General features: G+C 50.9%; 2 protein-coding genes across 2 annotated transcripts; one reads left to right on the top strand and one right to left on the bottom strand.

Moving 5' to 3' along the window:
• Positions 1–21: 21 nt before the first annotated feature.
• On the top strand, positions 22–5,060 carry B3gnt4 (UDP-GlcNAc:betaGal beta-1,3-N-acetylglucosaminyltransferase 4). The gene is given in 2 exon segments (NM_001105938.2): positions 22–53; positions 2,102–5,060. A coding segment is annotated over 1 exon segment (1,050 nt). The 5' UTR covers positions 22–53; positions 2,102–2,111; the 3' UTR covers positions 3,162–5,060.
• Positions 3,427–18,049, bottom strand: Diablo (diablo, IAP-binding mitochondrial protein). Its single transcript, NM_001008292.2, is given in 7 exon segments — positions 3,427–4,203; positions 9,763–9,859; positions 9,973–10,083; positions 11,774–11,905; positions 15,790–15,916; positions 16,631–17,232; positions 17,893–18,049. Coding segments are annotated over 6 exon segments (714 nt in total). The 5' UTR covers positions 16,681–17,232; positions 17,893–18,049; the 3' UTR covers positions 3,427–4,006.
• Between the last annotated feature and the right edge of the window lie 949 nt (positions 18,050–18,998).

Raw genomic sequence — 18,998 nt, 5'->3', positions numbered from 1 at the left:
CCCGGTGAGACGCGGCGCAGCTTGTGCGGTGCCTGCTTCCCAGGGGAGCCTAGGTAGGTCTTGGGGGCGGGGGAAGGTGAGGTCGCGCGGCCTGCCGCGCCTGGATCCCGTTGCCGGGAAGGACGGGAACCGCATTCTGCCGGTGCCTCTGCTGGAGGACTTTCTGTTGCCCCTCCGTCGCAGGTCTGGGCTCGGCGGTTGCCCCGACGCACCGCGCTGCGGGCTCGGGCAACCGCAGCCCTCTAGATTCGGGTTGGAGGAATGGAGCTACCCGGGGCCCTTTCCTCAGAGCCCGAGGGCGAGGCCGAGGGCGCGGAGGGAGGACCGAGTCCCGCGGGACGGTGATTCGGGTAGGGAAGTGGGCTTTTCGGGGAATTTGGGGGAGGCGGCATGGGCGGGCTACCAGGTCATGGACAAACCAGAGTCCCCCTCATTGAGTGGCCGGATGGCAGCGGACTTCTCAAGCCTACTATCCCCGAGTAGTCACAGCATCCCCGCGAGGTGCAGCTCTGCTTTGCAATTTGAGCGGTTCCTTGGAGCCTCAGTCCCTTCCCTCCCGTCCAGGTCTTTCACCCAAGCCAGCACATGAATCACATTAAAACCGTAGGCACGCTTTGAATCCTCGGCTACACCCTCAGGTGTTGCCCCTGAACCTTGCGGCCCTTCCCAGCTTCCCTAGATGAACAGCACTCTAGCCTCTGTATGCTGTCCTCTTCAGGCTCCTATTTCACCTTTTGTCCCCTTGCTTCATGCACTTGCCCAGATATCCCAGAGTTTTGTGGTCTTTCCTCAGTCACTTCCTTCTTAGCAGTATCTGGTCTATCTCATGCCTGCTAGGGTGTCTATTCCTAGATGCTTGGCTAACACTGTAGATGGTGGGAGAGATACTCTAGACATCTCTAGGGACAACAGGGTCGAAGCAACACTTTTTTCTTTTTTTTTTTTTTGGAAGGATGGGAGAGATACAGTAATGTGTATTCAGAGATTTGTCTGCCACCCCTGTGCCTCTCTGTTCCCATATTTAGGTGTGGCTCTCGCTCCAGGGGAAGCAGGCAAGGAGACCTATTAAAAACCGTGTATTAGGGTCTCGGGGTATAGCACAGGTAGTGCTTGGGTAGTGTGCATTCTCCCAGCACCACATAAAGCCCTGCTTGTGACCCCAGCAGTAGGGGGAGGTGGCGGCAGCTTGGTCAGGTGATTGACATCATCTGTGGTCACACAGCAAGCCTGAGGGTATTCAGGCATTGAGGTCATTTTGGTAAACCAGTAAGGCTGGTGGTTAATTAAGGCATAGTTCAAAGAAAAAGTCTCTTGGGAGAAAAAGTCAGCGGCTTACATTAGGCAGGATGGGTAGTGACCTGGAGTGACAAATGACAGGAAGGTTGCGTTTTGTTACTGCAGACCTTGGGCAAGCTACTCTGGTGAATACCACTTTTTTGGCTTTGGTTCCTGGTTATGAGCCCCTCCCTGGATGTCTCCCCATGCTCTGAGTTTTGTTCTGAGACACATCACTGCCCATTGCCCTGTCACGTAGTTCCCTCTCCCAAGAGGCCTGGGACTCTGCTGTTGCCGGGGTTATATTACCCAGAAACTCAGGACAGGACGTGCCAGAGACCAGGCTGACTCCAGGCTTCGACTGTGTATCTGGCAACCTCAGAATGTCAGGTTTCGCGTGTGTAATGCATGCCACACAAGACTACAGTTATGCTATTTTCCCTAAAATTCCATATGGTACTTGAAAATGTTTATTATCTCTTAGCTTTACAATATAGCTACAAGCCACATGGGAGGAAAATGTTGAGCCCTGCCAAGAAGGTGGCAGGAGGCAGGTGAGGGCTGGCAGGGCAGATGGTTTAAGTCTTTTCTCCAGGGAGGGAGGATCTCTGCAAAGTGGCTCATGTCCATAATCTCCGCTCTTGGAGAGGCTGAGGAGAGAGACTTGCCACTAGTTCAAGGCTTGACCTAATCAAAATGAGACCGGGTTTTGAAAACCCAAGACAAAAGTCCCAGAGTTGGGCAAGGACTTAACTGAAGCAAGTAACTCATTTTGCTCCTGACATGGGGACTGTGTGAGCCTAGCTCGGGTGCTCTCTCCCCACAGGGCTCCGACTATGTTGCGCAGGCTGGGCTGTGTGCTGTTCTGCGCTCTTGTGGTTCTGCTACTCGGCTGCCTGCTCTTTCTGAAGGAGCGAACACCAGCAGGCAGCTCTGAGGCCCACCAGCACTTCTTGGCACCGCCAAGGCCCCACCACAGCCAGTGCTCACCCAACCTAACAGTTGTTAACACCTCCCTGTCCCTGCCCAGCCGTCATCGCCTCTTCTTAACCTATCGTCATTGCCGAAACTTCTCCATCTTGCTGGAGCCTTCGGAGTGTGCCAGGGACATCTTCCTGCTCCTGGTCATCAAGTCTCAGCCGGCTCATATTGAACAGCGTGCAGCCATTCGGAGCACTTGGGGCCGGGGTGGGAGCTGGGCTAGAGGCCGGCAACTGAAGCTGGTGTTCCTCCTGGGGGTGGCAGGACCTGTGCCCCCAGCCCAGCTGCTGGCCTATGAGAGTTGGCAGTTCGATGACATCCTACAGTGGGACTTCGCTGAGGACTTCTTCAATCTGACCCTCAAGGAGCTGCATGTGCAGCGCTGGATAGCCGCTGCCTGCACACAGGCCCACTTCATACTAAAGGGGGACGATGACGTCTTTATCCATGTTCCCAATGTGCTTGAGTTCTTGGAGGGCTGGGATCCAGCCCAGGACCTCCTGGTGGGAGATGTCATCCGCCTGGCTCGGCCCAACAGGAACACCAAAGTTAAATATTTCATCCCGTTTTCCATGTACAGGGCCCGCCACTATCCACCTTATGCAGGAGGTGGAGGCTATGTTATGTCCCAGGCCACTGTGAGGCATCTTCACACAGCCATGGAGGAGGCAGAACTCTTCCCCATTGATGATGTCTTTGTGGGGATGTGCCTGAGGAAGCTGGGGGTGACTCCCATACACCATGCTGGCTTCAAGACATTTGGAATCCAACAGCCCCTCAACCCCAGGGACCCCTGTCTGTACAGAGGGCTCCTGCTGGTGCACCGTCTCAGCCCCCTGGAGATGTGGACCATGTGGGCACTGGTGACAGATGAGAGGCTGGAGTGTGCAGCTCGCAAACCCTAGCCATGAGGCGTGGGCTGAGCAAAGCTTTAGTGATTGAACTCCTGTCACCAGGAGAGACTACTGAAAACTGGTCCCTGCAGGTCAGCAGAAGTGATCTATTTTTATAATGCCACCAACCTTAATTGATTAAAACTCTTCCAGCCTGGAAAATTTGTCCAGCATGTGCTGAAATGGGAGTGTGTGCTGCCAGGAGCCTTAGGAGAATCCAGGGCCCTATAACTCCCACCGCCTTGGCCATGAAGGAAAGATGCTGCACGACAGCCCAGAAGACTTTTTTTTTTTTTTTAATGCAAACACCAAACTTCTCTTCCTTTGGATACAGCAGAGAAATTCAAAAAAGGAACGAACAAGAAGCACGTGTTGGAGAAGGTGCTGTGGGGAGCACCAGGGGAACTGTTCACACTGAGTAACGCCTTAGCTGAGCTGTGCTCACAGGGAGAAAGGACATTATAAACACAAAGAAATGTTACAAACCAGACAAGCTTCCCTGTGGAGGAGCAAGCAGTAATTCATACTTGAACATCTGAGTAACAGTAAAAACTGGAGTTAAACAGCTATTGAACTTAAGGGTGTGGCAGAAAAGGCCCCTCCTCCATTGGCCCCGGTTGGTGAAGTGCTTTGGGAGTGAGGTAAAAGATCAAGAGAGAAGCTGTGTGAGGGACAGTGCAGAGCCAGGCCCAGAGAGGCTGCGAGCAGAGAGAAGGGGCCAGGCGCAGCTCGCAAAGGCTCTGGTCTGACTGTCAATGGCAGAACCTGTCAGCTTCTGCAGTTGGGACGTCACTGGGTGGATGTCATGCACCTGCTTTCCCCACAGAGTGGATGGACAGGGCACTGGGCTCGAGCCCTCAATCTTCTCGTAGGTAGGCCTCCTCTTCCTGGTCCGCCGCCTCATCGCTCGCTTCCTGTGTTTTCTGGCGCAGCTCTTGTGTCTGCACTTCTGCCAGCTTGGTTTCCGCCTTCTGGGAGAGCTGGCGCACCTCCTGCACCTGCGACTTCACCAACTGGATGTGATTCCTGGCGGTTATAGAGGCCTGATCTGCTCCTGTCAAAAGAGGACATTTGTACTGAGCGCCACAGCAAGGACAGAAGTCACACACGAAGGCCTGAAGCTGGCAGCTCGGCTCTCGTGTGGTCACCTTCCTGACCCTCTGGCTTCTGAGTTGAGGTTTGCATCTTATTTCTTTTGAGGTGGGGTACTGGGTGCTGGAGAGCTGTGTGGTCATGAGTGCGTGCTATTCCAGAGGCTGGGGAGTGCCATTAGGTGGCTCACAGCTACCTTTACAACTCAAGCTGCAGGGGATCTGATGCCCTAGACTCTGGGGACGCCTGCACTCATAGGCTCTGAATTGTTCAGACAAAAAACTGTGGTCTCCCTATACATCCCAAGCTGGCCTTGAATTTCCACCTGCCTCAGCCCTAAGGGCCACAGCACGCCCAGGTGAGGCTAATTCGCACACGCTGGTGTGGCTGTGCTCAGCTGTCACTGCATCTGACTTACAGCTCTAGTTGGGAGCCAGTCAGACTCGACTGTTAGTTTCGAGCCACCTGGGACCAGTTTGGTGTCTGTGCTGTTGGTGTCACAGATTCTGCTACAGGCTTGTCAGGACTGAGCCTGGGCTGGTTAGGTCAGCGAGGCGAGCCCTCAGGAGATGAGGGACCCAGCCCCGTGGATGCACTGCAGGTGGGTGCTGGACATCCGAACAACGCGCATGTTACAGACTGAGCCACTCCAACCTGGAATTTTTGTTTTTGAATATCTAACTCTTCCCTCAAAATAACTGGGCGTGGTGTCCATCACATCCATAGGCTCCTCAGCCTATCTGGAATGTTGATGGGGTGGCTGGTCTTTGGAGGGATGATGCTCATACTTAACACTTTCCTCCTAAGGGAGAAACCAAATGTTTCTGTGCCTCGATCTTGTGTTTTGTTGAACTGCTGTTCTTAACCATTAGAGATGCAGACTTGGGGACACCGTCTAGTTTTTAGCTGTGTAGTGTGTCACGGTGCTAATGTCTAACAGCTTCCTTCATATAGGTTCTCATTTGATTTCGAGGAGAGAGTGCGTGTGGAAGTCAGAGGACAGCTGGTGGGAGCCAGGTCTCTCTGTCACCGTTTGGGTCCTGGGGACTTGGTTCAGGTGGCCAGGCTTGGGCAGGAGCCTTCACCTGCTGAGCCACCTCGGTCTCCATCTCTGTGGTGCCGCACAGTGGCAGCGCTCGGTTCGTGTGCTTTGGAGGAAGTAAGGAGCAGGGAGTGGCATTTGTCAGCCCAGGATTTAAAACCCTGATCCCTAAGCCAAGAGTTATGGAATTTTCCAAGACTTCTGGGCAATAATTTCTTCATTTTAAATCCCAAGCTTTTCTCTCAAAATTGTTAGAAGTGATGCGACACTGTGTCCCTGCAGCGACTGATGGACGCATCTTGTAAACAGGACAGATGACGTCGTCCTTTATTGCAGGGTATCACTAGTAGGATTAAACCACAGTGCCTTTAAAGAGTGTCACAACCAAAATCCAGCCCAGACGGGCTCCCTCTTCAGAGGCCACACCCACTGTCCTCTGCCTCAGTCTTTTCTGACCGCACTTAGTTAATCTTACGCTCACATCTTTTCTTTTGCCTGTTTCCGACCCTGATTTTCACGAGCTGTGCTTTTATTAATTTACTTAGTGAGTGGCTGTGGGGGTCAGCTTTCAGCAGTCAGTTCTCCTTCCCCTTGGGAGCAAACTCAGTATCCGCACTCTTACCTCAGCAGCCCCTAAGTTCACTTTCGTATAATTTACTGAGGTTCAAGCCTGACTTAGATTTGCTTCCTACTCCAGCAAAGACATCCCACCCTCCTCTCCCTCTCAAGTGCTGGTATCACTGCCTGTCCTGTGTGGAGGGGAGGGTCTCTCACGGAGCCAGAAGACCCTTACTTGGCTGGGCTGCCCAGCAAGCTCCAAGGATCCTCCGAGTCTGCCTTCCTAGTGCGGGGATTACAGGTTCCCCACTACACGGCGAGTTTCCACGTGGACGGTGGGGATCCAAACGCAGGCCCTCATTGCTGTGCTGAGGAAGCTGAGGTGGCCCCTTCAGAACCCCCTGGTTGGATCACACCTGGACCTGTCTTCAGAGCCCTAAACATCTGACTTTCCTAGGAAGTCCTCCTTTAGCCCGGGGCTGTGTTTTAAATATTTTTGACTGTCTGTGTGGGTGGATGCCATGTGTCTCAGGTCCCTGTGGAGGCCAGAAGAGGACACCAGCTCGCTTTGCTCTGCACTTAAGACAGCTGTGGGTGGCCTGAGGTGACTCTGCTTGAGATACTGACGGCCCGGCTTTTGGTTTTGAGGTGTAGGTAAGAAACCTCATGCATGCCAAGGGCTGCCACTCAGTAACAGTCCCACCCCAGGAACCATGTTTAAACTTTAGACCCGGAAGGCTGGTAGTGGGCTGAAGGTCAGTGAGGGATTCAATGATATAAAATCAGGTTTTTGGGAAGCAGGCCAACACTTTTTTTTTTTTTTTTTGGTTCTTTTTTTCAGAGCTGGGGACCGAACCCAGGGCCTTGCGCTTGCTCTACCACTGAGCTAAATCCTCAACCCCCAGGCCAACACTTTCTTGTGTGTGTGTGTGTGTGTATGTGATCTGAGTGTTTCTTTTAAATCTGGAAAAGCTGTCGTTTAACTACTTGCTGCCCAAGTGCGAGGCCCAGAGCGTGGGTCTCCAGAGCAAGCTGGCCGGTGAGGCTAACACACTGGTGAGCTCTAGGTTTGACTGAGACCCTGCCTCCCTCACTGACTAGGGTGGAAGACAAGGTGCGTCCAAGGCTGTGGTGAGCCTGGGCTTCTGCCCTGCCCTGTCCTGTCCTGTCCTGGGTTCCTCTGCACATTGCTGTCAGCTACTGAGGGTGGTGGCTGCTTTTGTAGTTTTTCATTGTTTCCCACCTTTCTGTGCTGTTGTGTTCTAGAATGCTTCTGTAAGCGTTTAGAACAGTCTCATACTTATGTGTGGTACCGGTGTGCAGGGGAAAGTCGGGGGACAACTTCTGGGAGTCCTCTATTCTGTGGGTTCCAGGAATTGAAATCAGGTCATTGGTGTCATCTTGCTGGTCTCAGAATTATTGTTCTGGCACAGCCTGCTATTTAATAGGCTTCCTTCTGAGTGCTGCGACCTTGTTTACACTTTACTTTGTATCTTGTGCACGTGTGTCAGAGGCCATCCTCCGGTGTGTCTCACTAAGCTACTGAGCCCCAGGGGTCACCTCCTTAGGACTTACGAGGGGGCGCCACCAGGCCTGGCTTTTACATAAGCACTGTGGGTTGAATTCAGGCCCTGTACTAGCTCCCCAATCCCTTAGTCTGTATTTTCATTCTTTTTGGTTTTTTGAGACAGGTTTTCTCTGTGTAGCCCTGGCTGTACTAGAACTAGCTTTGTAGACCAGGCTGGCCTTGAACTCAGAGATCCCCCTGCCTCTGCCTCCCCAGTGCTGAGATTAAAGTGTGCACCACCACTGCTTGGAGTTTATTTCACCTTCTGCCTCAACAAAGTCCGTCATGTTTTCTCCACTTCTTTTTATGGTGCATGGTGCCAGGACCTATCCTCTCCCTATGCTTTCTCTCCCCAACTGCTACTTTACAGTCCAACTTTCCCAAGCTTTAGAAAAGTTTCTTCTTTCAAACTTGACTCAGGAATCATATTTCCCAAAGCAGAGGCAGATGGGAAAGCCCATTTAACCAAACACACACCTTTAGTCTCCTATCCGCTATCTTGCCTCTATTTTTGCAGGGCAAACCAGCCGCTACAGTCAGTCCCACTTTCTCTCTCTAGCACACTAGATTTTCCTCTGACACAAAGTTTTGGCTTCCAGTGTAATATTTCTGAACAGCACTTTTCTTCCCAGTAGTGGTGGTGATCGAGGAGGCTCCTGGTACAGAGCTCAGCACTCCTGGGAAGCTGTCCCTCCGACAACACTTCCATAATCTCTTACTTCTGAAATGTTAAGTGTTCTCACTTTTCTGCAGTATGGTACAAAATGTAATTGCGAACCACACTGACTTTCCAAAAAAAAAAGTAAAGCCAAGCCTGCTGGGAACGGCCACGTCCATAGTCCCAGCCTACATCCCAGCACGTGGGCGCGGAGGGAGGGGGGTAACTGGAAGCTTGGTGTTGGCTTGAGCTGCAGAGGCTCAACTCTCCTCAGCTGGGCGGCGGCGCGCATCTCTAATCCCCCAGCACCTGGGAGACAGGTAGAGCTCTATGAGTTTGAGACCACCCTGGTCTACAAACCGAGTTCCAGGCCAGCCAGGACTAAACACACAGAACCTTGTCCTGTGAAAAGCAAAACACCCCACTATCTGAAAACATCACTTTTACAACCTGACACCATAAAGCTCAGTCCGATATTCTGAGGTAACAAAGTACCCATCTGATTTGAGACTCGATCTGATTACATGTTGAACATTTAGTCATTTCTCTTAGGTCCACTGGATTGACAGTGACAGTCAAATCACATCTTGGTACCGAAAAACATACTTCCTATATTGGGTATTAAAGTAAGAGGATGAAGCTCTGGCCCTTAACTTAAGGTTCCTCATTTTTAGTATGTTAACCTGTATTTTTTTTTTTTCCTTGAGAGAAGTCTTTTTTTTTTTTTTTTGGTTCTTTTTTTTTCGGAGCTGGGGACCGAACCCAGGGCCTTGCGCTTCCTAGGTAAGCGCTCTACCACTGAGCTAAATCCCCAGCCCCATGAGAAGTCTTATATTGTAACTAGCCCAGGCTAGTTAGCTTCAGGACTCATCCTCCTGCCTCAGCCTCCCAAGTGCTAGGATTATAGGCATTTGCACAGAGGGAAAATGAGGCAAAGGCTGAGTTTCAATTCGGTCACTCCTGACTGTAGCCTGGGGTCTTCAGAGTGGGAGTGATAGTACTAGGTCCGAGCTAATGTCCCTGTCATGTGTCACCACAGAGCCTAACAGAGACATGCTCCTTAGTTTAGAGGCTCACACCCACTTACATCTGTCCTTCAGTTTAAAAGAGAAACCTAAAGCTATTTAGACACACTTAAACAGCGGCTCTTACTAGTTACTTTTCTAGACACACGGCCTACCTTCTGACTGTAAAAATGTCAAGGCTTGATGTGTCAGTGTCTGCAACCTGGGAGGCTGAGACCAGCCTGTTCTACATACAGTGAGTTTGAGGCTAGCCAAGGCCACACAATGAGACCACATCTGTTTCAAAACAACAACACAGAGCGGGGAAAACCTCTAAACCTGCACTTCTCCACTGTGGGTCCCAACTCCTTCAGGGGATGCAAACAGAGGTCCCGCATGTCAGATGTCTGCATAATGATTATGATGTAATGAGTTAACAGTTATAACACAGCAGCACAGTGCTATGGTCCAGGTCGCCATAGCATGAGCAACTATATGAAAGGGTCACAGCATTAGGAAGGTTGAGGACCACTGCTCTGAAATGTAATTTGTATCATCAGAGAATCTACGTCTTTAACAACTAAATTGGTCCCCATATCAGCAATGAAGGTGTCCTGCAGTAAAGGCTGTTGAGAAGAAAAAAAAAAAAACAACTAAATTAAAAACAAAGAAAATCCCAATCTTTTACCTACCAGTTTGATAGGCAGCCTCCGCAGCCATCTCTGAAAGGCTGACTGCTGTCATCCACGTGGTCTCCAGCTTCAAGTACTCCTGCTGCTTTGAAGTCATCTGCAGGGTTAGAAAAGAGCTCCAGACACCATGAAGGGGTTCACACAGTCGGTTCGCAGTTCAGTTACAGTAATGAAGAGCACTATTTGGAAATGACTGACAGGCCCACTCACCTCAACTCTGGCTCCTATGATCACCTGCCACACCTCATCCTCCTCCTGGGAATTCATCTTCCCCAGCAAGCTTGTATACTGTCGGTACAGAGACACTAACGTGTAGACAGCCTACAGACACAGAACGGTAAGTGAGTCAAGAGGGGCTCCCTGAAAGGACAAGTGGCATTTATACCTTCAGATTACAAAGTCCTGTGGTGGTAGTGCGTCCTGGGATCTCAGCACTCAAGAGGCTGTGGCAGGAGGATTTCAAGTTCAAGACCGCCCTGGGATAACAGCAAACCTGAGGCCAGCTTGAAATACATATAAGACTGTCTCAAATAAACATAAAAAGATCTTTTGTCCACTGAGCTGTGGGGATCCCTTCTCAGCCAGAGCTGGAGGCCAAGAGCAGCCCTTGGGTGCCCTGTGGATCATCGTCATAAGGACTGTCATGAGTGGGTGCCCAAACACTGAAATTAGAGGCAGAGGTGACTTGAGCTTAGGAGGACCCAACATTACCACCCACCCTCACGCCCACCACACACAGGGTGCTTTTGTGTTTGTTTTCAGACAGGGTTTCTCTGTGTAGCCCTGGTTGTCCTGGAACTCACTCTGTAGACCAGGCTGGCCTTGAACTCAGAGAACTATTTGCCTCCCAAGTGCTGGGATCAAAGGTGTGTTCTACCACCTCCTGACCTTTTCTTTGGATGCCTTTAAAAAAATTTTTTATATGCATGGTGTTTTATATGCATGCCTCCATGTGTGTCTGTGTGAGGGTGTCAGATCCCCTGGAACTGGAGTTATAGTCAGGTGTGAGCCGCCATGTGGGTGCTGGGAACTGAACTCAGGACCTCCGGAAGAGCGGCCTAACTACTGAGCCCTCTCTCCAGCCTCCCCCACCCCATACACACCACAGAGACAGGTTCTAGGTCAACTAGGCTGGTCTAGAATTCAGAGGCCTCCCTGCCTCTGGCTCTAGAATGCCAGGGTCACACACAGCCTGCCTTTAAAATTTTGGTTAGTAATGTAATCTCTGAGTTCAAGGCTAGCCTGATCTACATAGAAAGTTCCAAAGCTACACAGCTTTCTCAGAAAACTACATAAAACTTTCACTAGCTGTTCAGACAGAGAATGCACTGCAGGGAGAAAGGGAAAATGCACAGTGACTGAGACAGTGTCCGCTCTACCTGGGCCACCCAGGACGGCCCCACAAACCTCCTCCTCCAGGGTCGCAGCTGTCTTGATGAGACAGTGAGTACTGCAGACCCTCTGAGCTCCTGGAACCAGATGTCTGTGTAAAATAAGGTAAAATTTAAGATGTCTGTGTAAAATAAGGGGGCACGAATTCCTGAAAAATATAAAGACCTATGCTCCAAGCCTTCTTTTCAGGCATGGAGTCCAACAGTTCAAACTGGCCTCTACCCCCCAAGTGCTGGGACTGTGCACCCATCTGTGTGAGAAGAGATAACACCAAGCGTAGGAGACTAAACCAGGGCAAGCGCTCTACAGATGAGCTGCTGCAGAAGCCCCGCCCTCAGCATCATTGTTTAAAAAGGAGCAGACTGTAAATATCTGAGGACCAAGAGCCTCATGACCTCCACTAATGCTAAGCTGTCACTACATACATAAAAGCCTGGCTAAGTCCCAATAAAACATGAACACAGCTGTTAGAGCAGGTGTGATTAGGAGCCAGAGTTTGCAACCTGCTGGGTCAGCAAATCAATGCTTAAGAGGGGATGAGGGTGGTAGCCCGGCACCCATACACCTCTGGATTCTATCAACACTGAAAAATTTAAAGACTGCACAAGAGGAGACGTACCTTAGTATACTCGGTGATGGCTTCGATCAGTGCGTACGTGGTTTGAGACAGAAAGGTAGAGGTGCTGTCCGTTACCAAAGACACAGCCCTCCTCATCAGTGCTTCGTTGCTGAGAGACTGAGGCTCTGATTTCTGAAAGACAAACACTCACTCAGCTGCCGACCTGCAGAAAGCCAAGATGAACACTTTGTGGTCTTGGAAGACACCCCAATGTCGCTTCAAGCTTGTCGAAGCTGCCGCTCCGTGCTTATTGGGAAAACATTCTTAGGCTTTAATGACTTAAGGTAGCACAGGACACAGCTCAGAGTAAAGTCTCTCTACGCTCATTGTCTGTCCTAGAGAACAAAGCACTTTAACACAACATAACTAGTCCATGAAGCTACAACTTGCTATCTGGTTAGATGCTGAAAAGTATAAAGACATTTATTGGTCCCAGCGTTCTGGAGGCAGAGGCAGGCAGATCTCTGAGTTGGAGGCCAGCCTGGTCTACAGGGTGATTCCTAGGATAGCCAGGGGTACAATGAGAAAACCCTATTTCAGAAACCCAAATATAGGGGCTGGAGAGATGGCTCAGCAATTAGGGGCATTGGCAGCTCTTCCAGAGTCCCGAGTTCCCAACAACCACAAGGTGGCTCACAGCCATCTAAAACGTGATCTGATGCTCTTCTGGCGCATCAGATAGAACACTCATACATAAAATAAATCTTTTAAAAAAATATATAAAAAGACCTTCTCTTCCTTCATTTCAGGACCAGGACAAAACACCTAGAAAACAGAGTAATCAAGTGTCAGGGAGCAGGGATGGATTTTTGGAAGACCAAAAATCAATGGAACCTTATACAGAATTATGGGACCTTGGTCACTCTAAAACTGACAACCACAGTGATCTATTATTTAAATAAGTAACTCTTTGCTCTCCAGAGAGCCCTCAGTGTGTGTTACAACCAGCTGCTCTGATTTACTTCCTGTCTTGATTTGGCTGCGTGGAGCATAAGCTCCCAGAGCGACTGTTACAGGACTAGGAACGGTTTTCTGACATAACAATCAAGAACTTCATCACACCTGGATTTCAGACAGACCAAACTGAAGAGCTACCCGGAATGACAGCTCTGCTCACAGGAACCTTTTATTTTTTTTACTTATTCACTTTATATCTGGGCCATGGCTCCCCTCCCCATCACCCCTTCCCACAATCCTTCCCCCATCACCCCCCTTCTCTGAGTGGGTGGAGGCCCCCTTGGAGTACCCAACCCTGGTACTTCAAGGTCTCTTTAAGGCTAGGTGAGAAGCTAACTTTTGACACAGCCTCTTGAAAACCTGAGAATAATGTTAACGTCAGGAAGTCTTCCCCATTTCCACTGTGGCTGTCACTGCTTTCTACAGACAGTGAGATCCATGCACAGAATATATCAGTTAAACCTCAAAGCAATCTTCTCCCAAGCCTGTGGTTCTCCTGATCTACTGACCCAACATAGTGCCACACAGACTGTCATCAAACGTGAAAACATCCATCTATCTATCTAGTAGCCAGAAAGAGGACAGACAGTTGACCTGGAACTCAGACTTTAAAAGGATGTGACTTGGTACTGAAGAAGCTAGGACTAGGACAGGTAAGGTCTAAGGGAGGGAGGGGAGGAGGGAGGGAGGGAGGGAAAGCCTGGTTGGCACGAGAGACAGAAAACTGGTTAGGCTACTGCAGTGCAGGCAGAACTGCACAGTTAGCTCTGTAGCACTCACGGAGCTCTGACAGCGGACCTACACTGCAGGAGAGTGACTGCAGCAGCTCCAGTCCTGTAGCCCAGAACGGACTTAGAAAGCTGTAAATGAAGAGGAAAAACCCCACAATTCTGAGAAAAAATAACAAAACCTTGGGGGCTGGCGAGGTGACCCAGCTGGCTGCTGAGCCCGACAACCTCACTGCGGCTGTCCTGATACTCTCACCCACAACTCAAAATTTAGCTCCTCTCCATAAACCATACAGCCAGTGACTAGAAAAACCATCACTTTCCTACCAGCTGCTCACTGACCTTTCCAAATGTAGCGTTCTTCCGATGGAGACCCACTGCTTTATCTTAGCAAACGGCAATTCAAGTGGGAAACAGCTTTTCCCTCACTCCCCTGCTGCCTGCCTGCCAGCCATCAGCTCATCTAAACTGTACCATTAGCCAGAGCCAAGTACGGATTCATCAGGGCCTTCAGTGTGAAATCCAAAGCCCCACAATGAACCACAAAAACCAGTCACAGTATTTGATCCCTGCTTCTCTCTCCAGCCTCACTCCACCCACCTTGCTTCGCTGCATGCCACACAAAATGCAGCTTCCAGGCTTTTGCCTATGACCCCTCCTGCTGCAGGCCTCTCCCTCACCCAGGTTGCCCAGGGCTAGCTTTCTCGAAGCATCCTTAAATGAAGCAGTCTCACCCCACCACACCCTATCTTTCTTCACATCACATCACCAGCTGACACACTTTCTTTTCTGAGATAGGTCTTCTCTGTGTAACTGCCATGGCTGTCCTAGAAGTCACTCTGTAGACCAGGCTGCCCTTGAACTCATAGAGAACCATCTGGGATTAAAGGTGTGTTCTGTCATCTCTTGGCCTTTTCTATTCACATGGTGTTTTGTATGCATGCCTTCTCATGTGTCTGTGTGAGGGTGTCTTCTCCCAGAACTGGAGTTATAGCCAGATGCTGGTGCTGGGAATTGAACCTCGGTCCTCTAGAAGAGCAGCTACTGCTCCTGACTTTTGAGCCATCTCTCCAGCCTCCCCACTCTGCACAGAACTATGCAGAGCACAGGTATGTGCAACTACAATCCAGAGAGTGTGTGTAACTAACCCAGCGTCAAACTCGATTTTACTGCCTTAGCCTCTCCCAGTGTTTGGATTATAGAAATTTACCACTACACTCAACTTATATTTGTTTATTTTCTACCCTAATGTACATTTTACAATATTAAAAATTGTATTTTCTTTCCCTCTTGCCTTCCCAGTGTAAATGGCACAAATTGTTGAGTAAAGTTTGCTGAATGACGGACTTGCCAACAGACTATCACGTTCTTTTACCTCACCCTTTCCTTTATGTAACTTTAAATAGTGCTTATCCCAGGTACTGACTAGGTGACCAGAATCTGACTCCCGATTAACTCTGGCCTCCCTTACTACCCAGCTCTTCACTCCACTACTAATCCTGTGCCCCCAGGCCTTATCTTAGAAAACAGGAGGTCTCTACAATGGAAGTTCCTCCTGAGTCAGTCAGTCTAAACTGGTGGGATCTAAGATGGTTGGTCGCCAGTGATAGCCAAGCAACCTCTAACTTCCTTACAGTCACAAGAGCTCTCAGTGCCAGAACAATTACCTCAGTGCAGACTAAACCGTTACAAAACCCAAGAAGAAGTGGCATATGAATTCCCAGGAAACAGCCCCCCATCCACAGGAGGAACACGTGACTATTCCTCCCATTTCTGCCTATTCTCCCTGCTTCAATTCCTTTACAATTTTTTTTTAAAGATTTATTTATTTATTATATATAAGTACACTGTAGCTGTCTTCAGACACACCAGAAGAGGGAATCGGATCTCATTACAGATGGTTGTGAGCCACCATGTGGTTGCTGGGAATTGAACTCAGGACCTCTGGAAGAGCAGTCAGTGCTCTTAACCGCTAAGCCATCACTCCAGCCCCAATTTTTATTTTTAATCTCTGGACCCTCAACGGTTAAGAGCTCGTTTGCAAAGTTTATCCCCTTCTATTCTGGTACAAGAATAAAGGTCCACTTCCCAGTTCAACTGACGCTCAGTTTCAGAGGGGGTGAAGTGGGGGGTAAAATCTGGCAACAGCACTGTTTCTAGACATGAGAAGATGGAAATGGGAAGCCTGCTTAACCCAGAAGATGCGGTATAGTACACGACATCATGGAAGGTGGTACTCGGGAGCTCACTAACACCTGGAAATAGTCCCCGGGTCCCAGTGTCCTTTCCCTGGCCCTTTTACTCTACAACAGTCACATAAGCATTCCTTACCTGAGCAATAGGAACGGCGCACAGTGTCACACCGAATCCAGTCAACATAGTTTTGTGCCATGGTCTTATCAATTCTGAGAAACAGCGTTTCTTAGAGTTAGCAGAGACAGGAAAACGCTGTCCGTACCTGGAAAACAGAAGTCAAAATGTAAAAAGCCCTAATCAATCTGTAAAAGGCTCTTTGGTCCGCGGGAGTTTGGACCAAGGAGTAAACTAAATGAGGAAGTGCCAGCAGTCTTCCAAGAAAATAAACCACACAGGACAGGCGGCCTGTGCAATCTCAGAGGCATGCGGGCTGAGTTGCGAGAGCTACAGGCCAATGCGCTCGGGCGCGTTCCGCTAGGTGGAGAAGTTTAAAAGTTGCCTCAGCTGCTTAGCAACTTGACGCCAACATAAAACTTTCCGCATAAAACTTTTCTAGCTTTGGACCCGGGCCTGGGTTCCAGGTGTCTCCAATGGTTCCCACTAGCAAAGCCCGGGGCCAGCAGCTGGCGAGCACCGCTGGCCCCCGGCGGCGGAGTTTCCTGGGACCTGTGTTCCCTAACAACGCGCCTGCAGCCGACGCCGTGGCCCGTCTGTCCCTCAGTGTCCTGACTTCTGAGCCATCTCTCCAGCCTCCCCACTCTGCAGGCTCAAGGGCCTCGTAAAGACAGCCCCCAGTTTGGGAGGAGACCCACTTTCAGGAGTCACTAATGAAGGACGGGGGACGAAGGTGGGGGCCCTCCTTAAACTTCAGAAGGAGGTGGGACGCGGCGGCTCGCGGCCTGGGCCGACGCACTGGCCGGCGCTACGCGCCAAGCTCCTCTCCGCCGTCTCCTGCCCTCTGCTGCCGCAGCCGTACCTGAACAGAAAGGTTACGCTCCGAGTCATCCAACTCCTCAGAGCCGCCATCCCGCGGCGGACGGACGCCGGACGCACGCGCCGGAAGTGACGCAGCATAGCAAGCAGAAGCGCGAGCGAGGCGGGGCCCAAGGAGCCCGGGGCTTCATGGTCACGCCCCCGCTGGAGGACGCGATTGCGATTGGACAGGAGGAATGGGCGGGGCCAGAACACCAGGAAACGGCTTTAACGGTCGCACCTGGCTTTCAACCGCTCCGGTTTCGGCGCAGGCCGCCGCAGGCTCCAGTGCACGGGTGCTGAGCCGGGTCGCGAGCCGTGACGCGTGTAGTGGGCTTGGGGCGGGGGGGGGCCGCTCTTGGAAAAGGAACTGCGCTCCTCCGGGAGGGGAAGCTCGGAGTCGGGGCGGGGCGGGGCGGGGCGGGGCGGGGCGGGGCGGGGCGGGGCGAGCGCGGGCCCGAGCGCTGTCACTTCAGCACCAAGAAGTAGGTGGTCCAGCCGGCCAGCAGGAGCGCCCCGATGAGCACGGTGTAGCTGAGGAGCACGAAGGCGAGCAGCTCCCGCAGCAACTGCAGCACGTGGATAGTGGACGAGGTCGGCATCGCCCTGCAAAGACCGGGAGCCTGAGCACGAGTGGGGTGCAAGCGACGGACCGCACTCTTCCAAGGCCAAGGAAGCCCAAAGTTATGTCCTGCCCTACACTGAAAGTACTATCTAAAGCAGTAGTTGTCCCCACTCTCGCTGGCACTTGAGCTCAGAAAACGGAAGGAGTCTTGTCTTTTCCAGTCCTGACTTTGCATTAGGTTCCAACGCGGCCCTCTCTTCCCACCATCTCTTGCATTTTTAATGCAGCTGGTGCCGCTAATGGGCTAGTGGAGGACAGTTTTATTTTTTCCTTCACTCAAGTTGCAGCCCCGTCTGTGGTCCTCACGGTGGAGGGGAAGCAGCAGGCCGTTGCTCATCCCCTCCCACTCCTGTCCCCCTGTCATTCTCCTGGCCCGAGGACTGTCAATGGTTAGATTTTAAGGGATGTTTGTTGTATGTGCCCCAGCATGCTTGCCTAATGGCCAGTCAGGATGAAAACTGAAGTGATGGGTACTAACTTGATCTAGTTCACGTCTTTCCCGATATGCTTCATGCACCCCACCCCTGCTAATTTCACCTCAGATGCTAAGAGTCGCAAGCTAGCTCATCTTCATTGCTGCCTTGTCTAGCAGTTCCCCTCAATGGTAGCCTCTAGTTCCCCACTCTTCCCAATTTGCTTACTTGGCAAAGTTTCCACGGCTCTTCCACCGCCACAGCTTCCACAGCTTCTCTCTGGTCTGGTGAAAGTAGACTTGTGCGCACTCCAGCGATCTGGGTAGAGCTGAGAGGTCTTCAGGCAGCAGGAGCACTCAACAACTAGGTGTGGTCTAGCGGCCAATTACAACCTCTGTGTGGTTTCTGAGCTCCCAGGGAGCTGCGCATTGGCAATCCCAGACCAGGCGGGGCATTAGCAACCCTGCCCGCCCTCTGCCTGTGTTACCTCCACAGTCTACAGGAGGAGGCATCTGTGGTTTCCAAGGCTCCTGACTCAAATGGGCTGAACTAGTGGTACACTAGGGGGTATTTCAAGCCCCTTCTTGTCTTGCTTGTCTAAACACTCCAGATGAGCTGTATTTCCAATACGTCTAACACTGAGAACAGCCCTGTTAAGTCTGGGACCTGGCAGAACCACAGCGCGTTCACTAAGACTATCTTGGTAACGGAAAAGCTGCTGATTTAAGAAAGAAAAGTGTGAACATGAATGTGTATGTGAGAACCATAGATGATAGCCCCAGAGTGCTTGATCCTAATTTATAAAGTTTAGCGGTTTGCAAACTCATTACCCGGGCACCTTCCCAGTATGCCTGGGACTTCCAAGTTCAACTATCAACGTGAAGCACAGAAGGAGTCAGCTGGGAAAGCACAGGGAACTTTCCCGTTCCCCATGTAACAGGGGGAAAGCAACAGAAATATACAGCTTACTCTTGCTCATACTAGATTATAAGGACTATTCTTTGACCTTTGAAAAGGCAGGCGGTGTGGCTGTCAACCCTTTTATAACATCATCATCCAGAAGCAAATGGCCCCTTAATTCAATCAGGATATCTTATTATCAAATCACTGCCTGGGTGAAGCCTGGTGGAAAACCGGGGCAGGACATCCACACACAGCCCAGGAAGCCAGTGAGTACTAATTGCTCCCCTAGAGGACTGGGCATCTAAAGGGCTCCATGTCCTGCCTCATCCCCAGAAGGACAGGGTGGCTGGGATGTACACCATCGCCCTATAACCAGCGTGACAGATGGAAGGATCAAGCCGTTCAAAGCAGCCTCTCTTCCCTCCTCCCTC

Source organism: Rattus norvegicus, chromosome 12 (genome assembly GCF_021556685.1).
Source record: "Rattus norvegicus strain SHRSP/BbbUtx chromosome 12, alternate assembly SHRSP_T2T, whole genome shotgun sequence".
Taxonomy (NCBI): Eukaryota; Metazoa; Chordata; class Mammalia; order Rodentia; family Muridae; genus Rattus; species Rattus norvegicus.
This window is presented reverse-complemented; position numbering and strand designations above follow the sequence as displayed.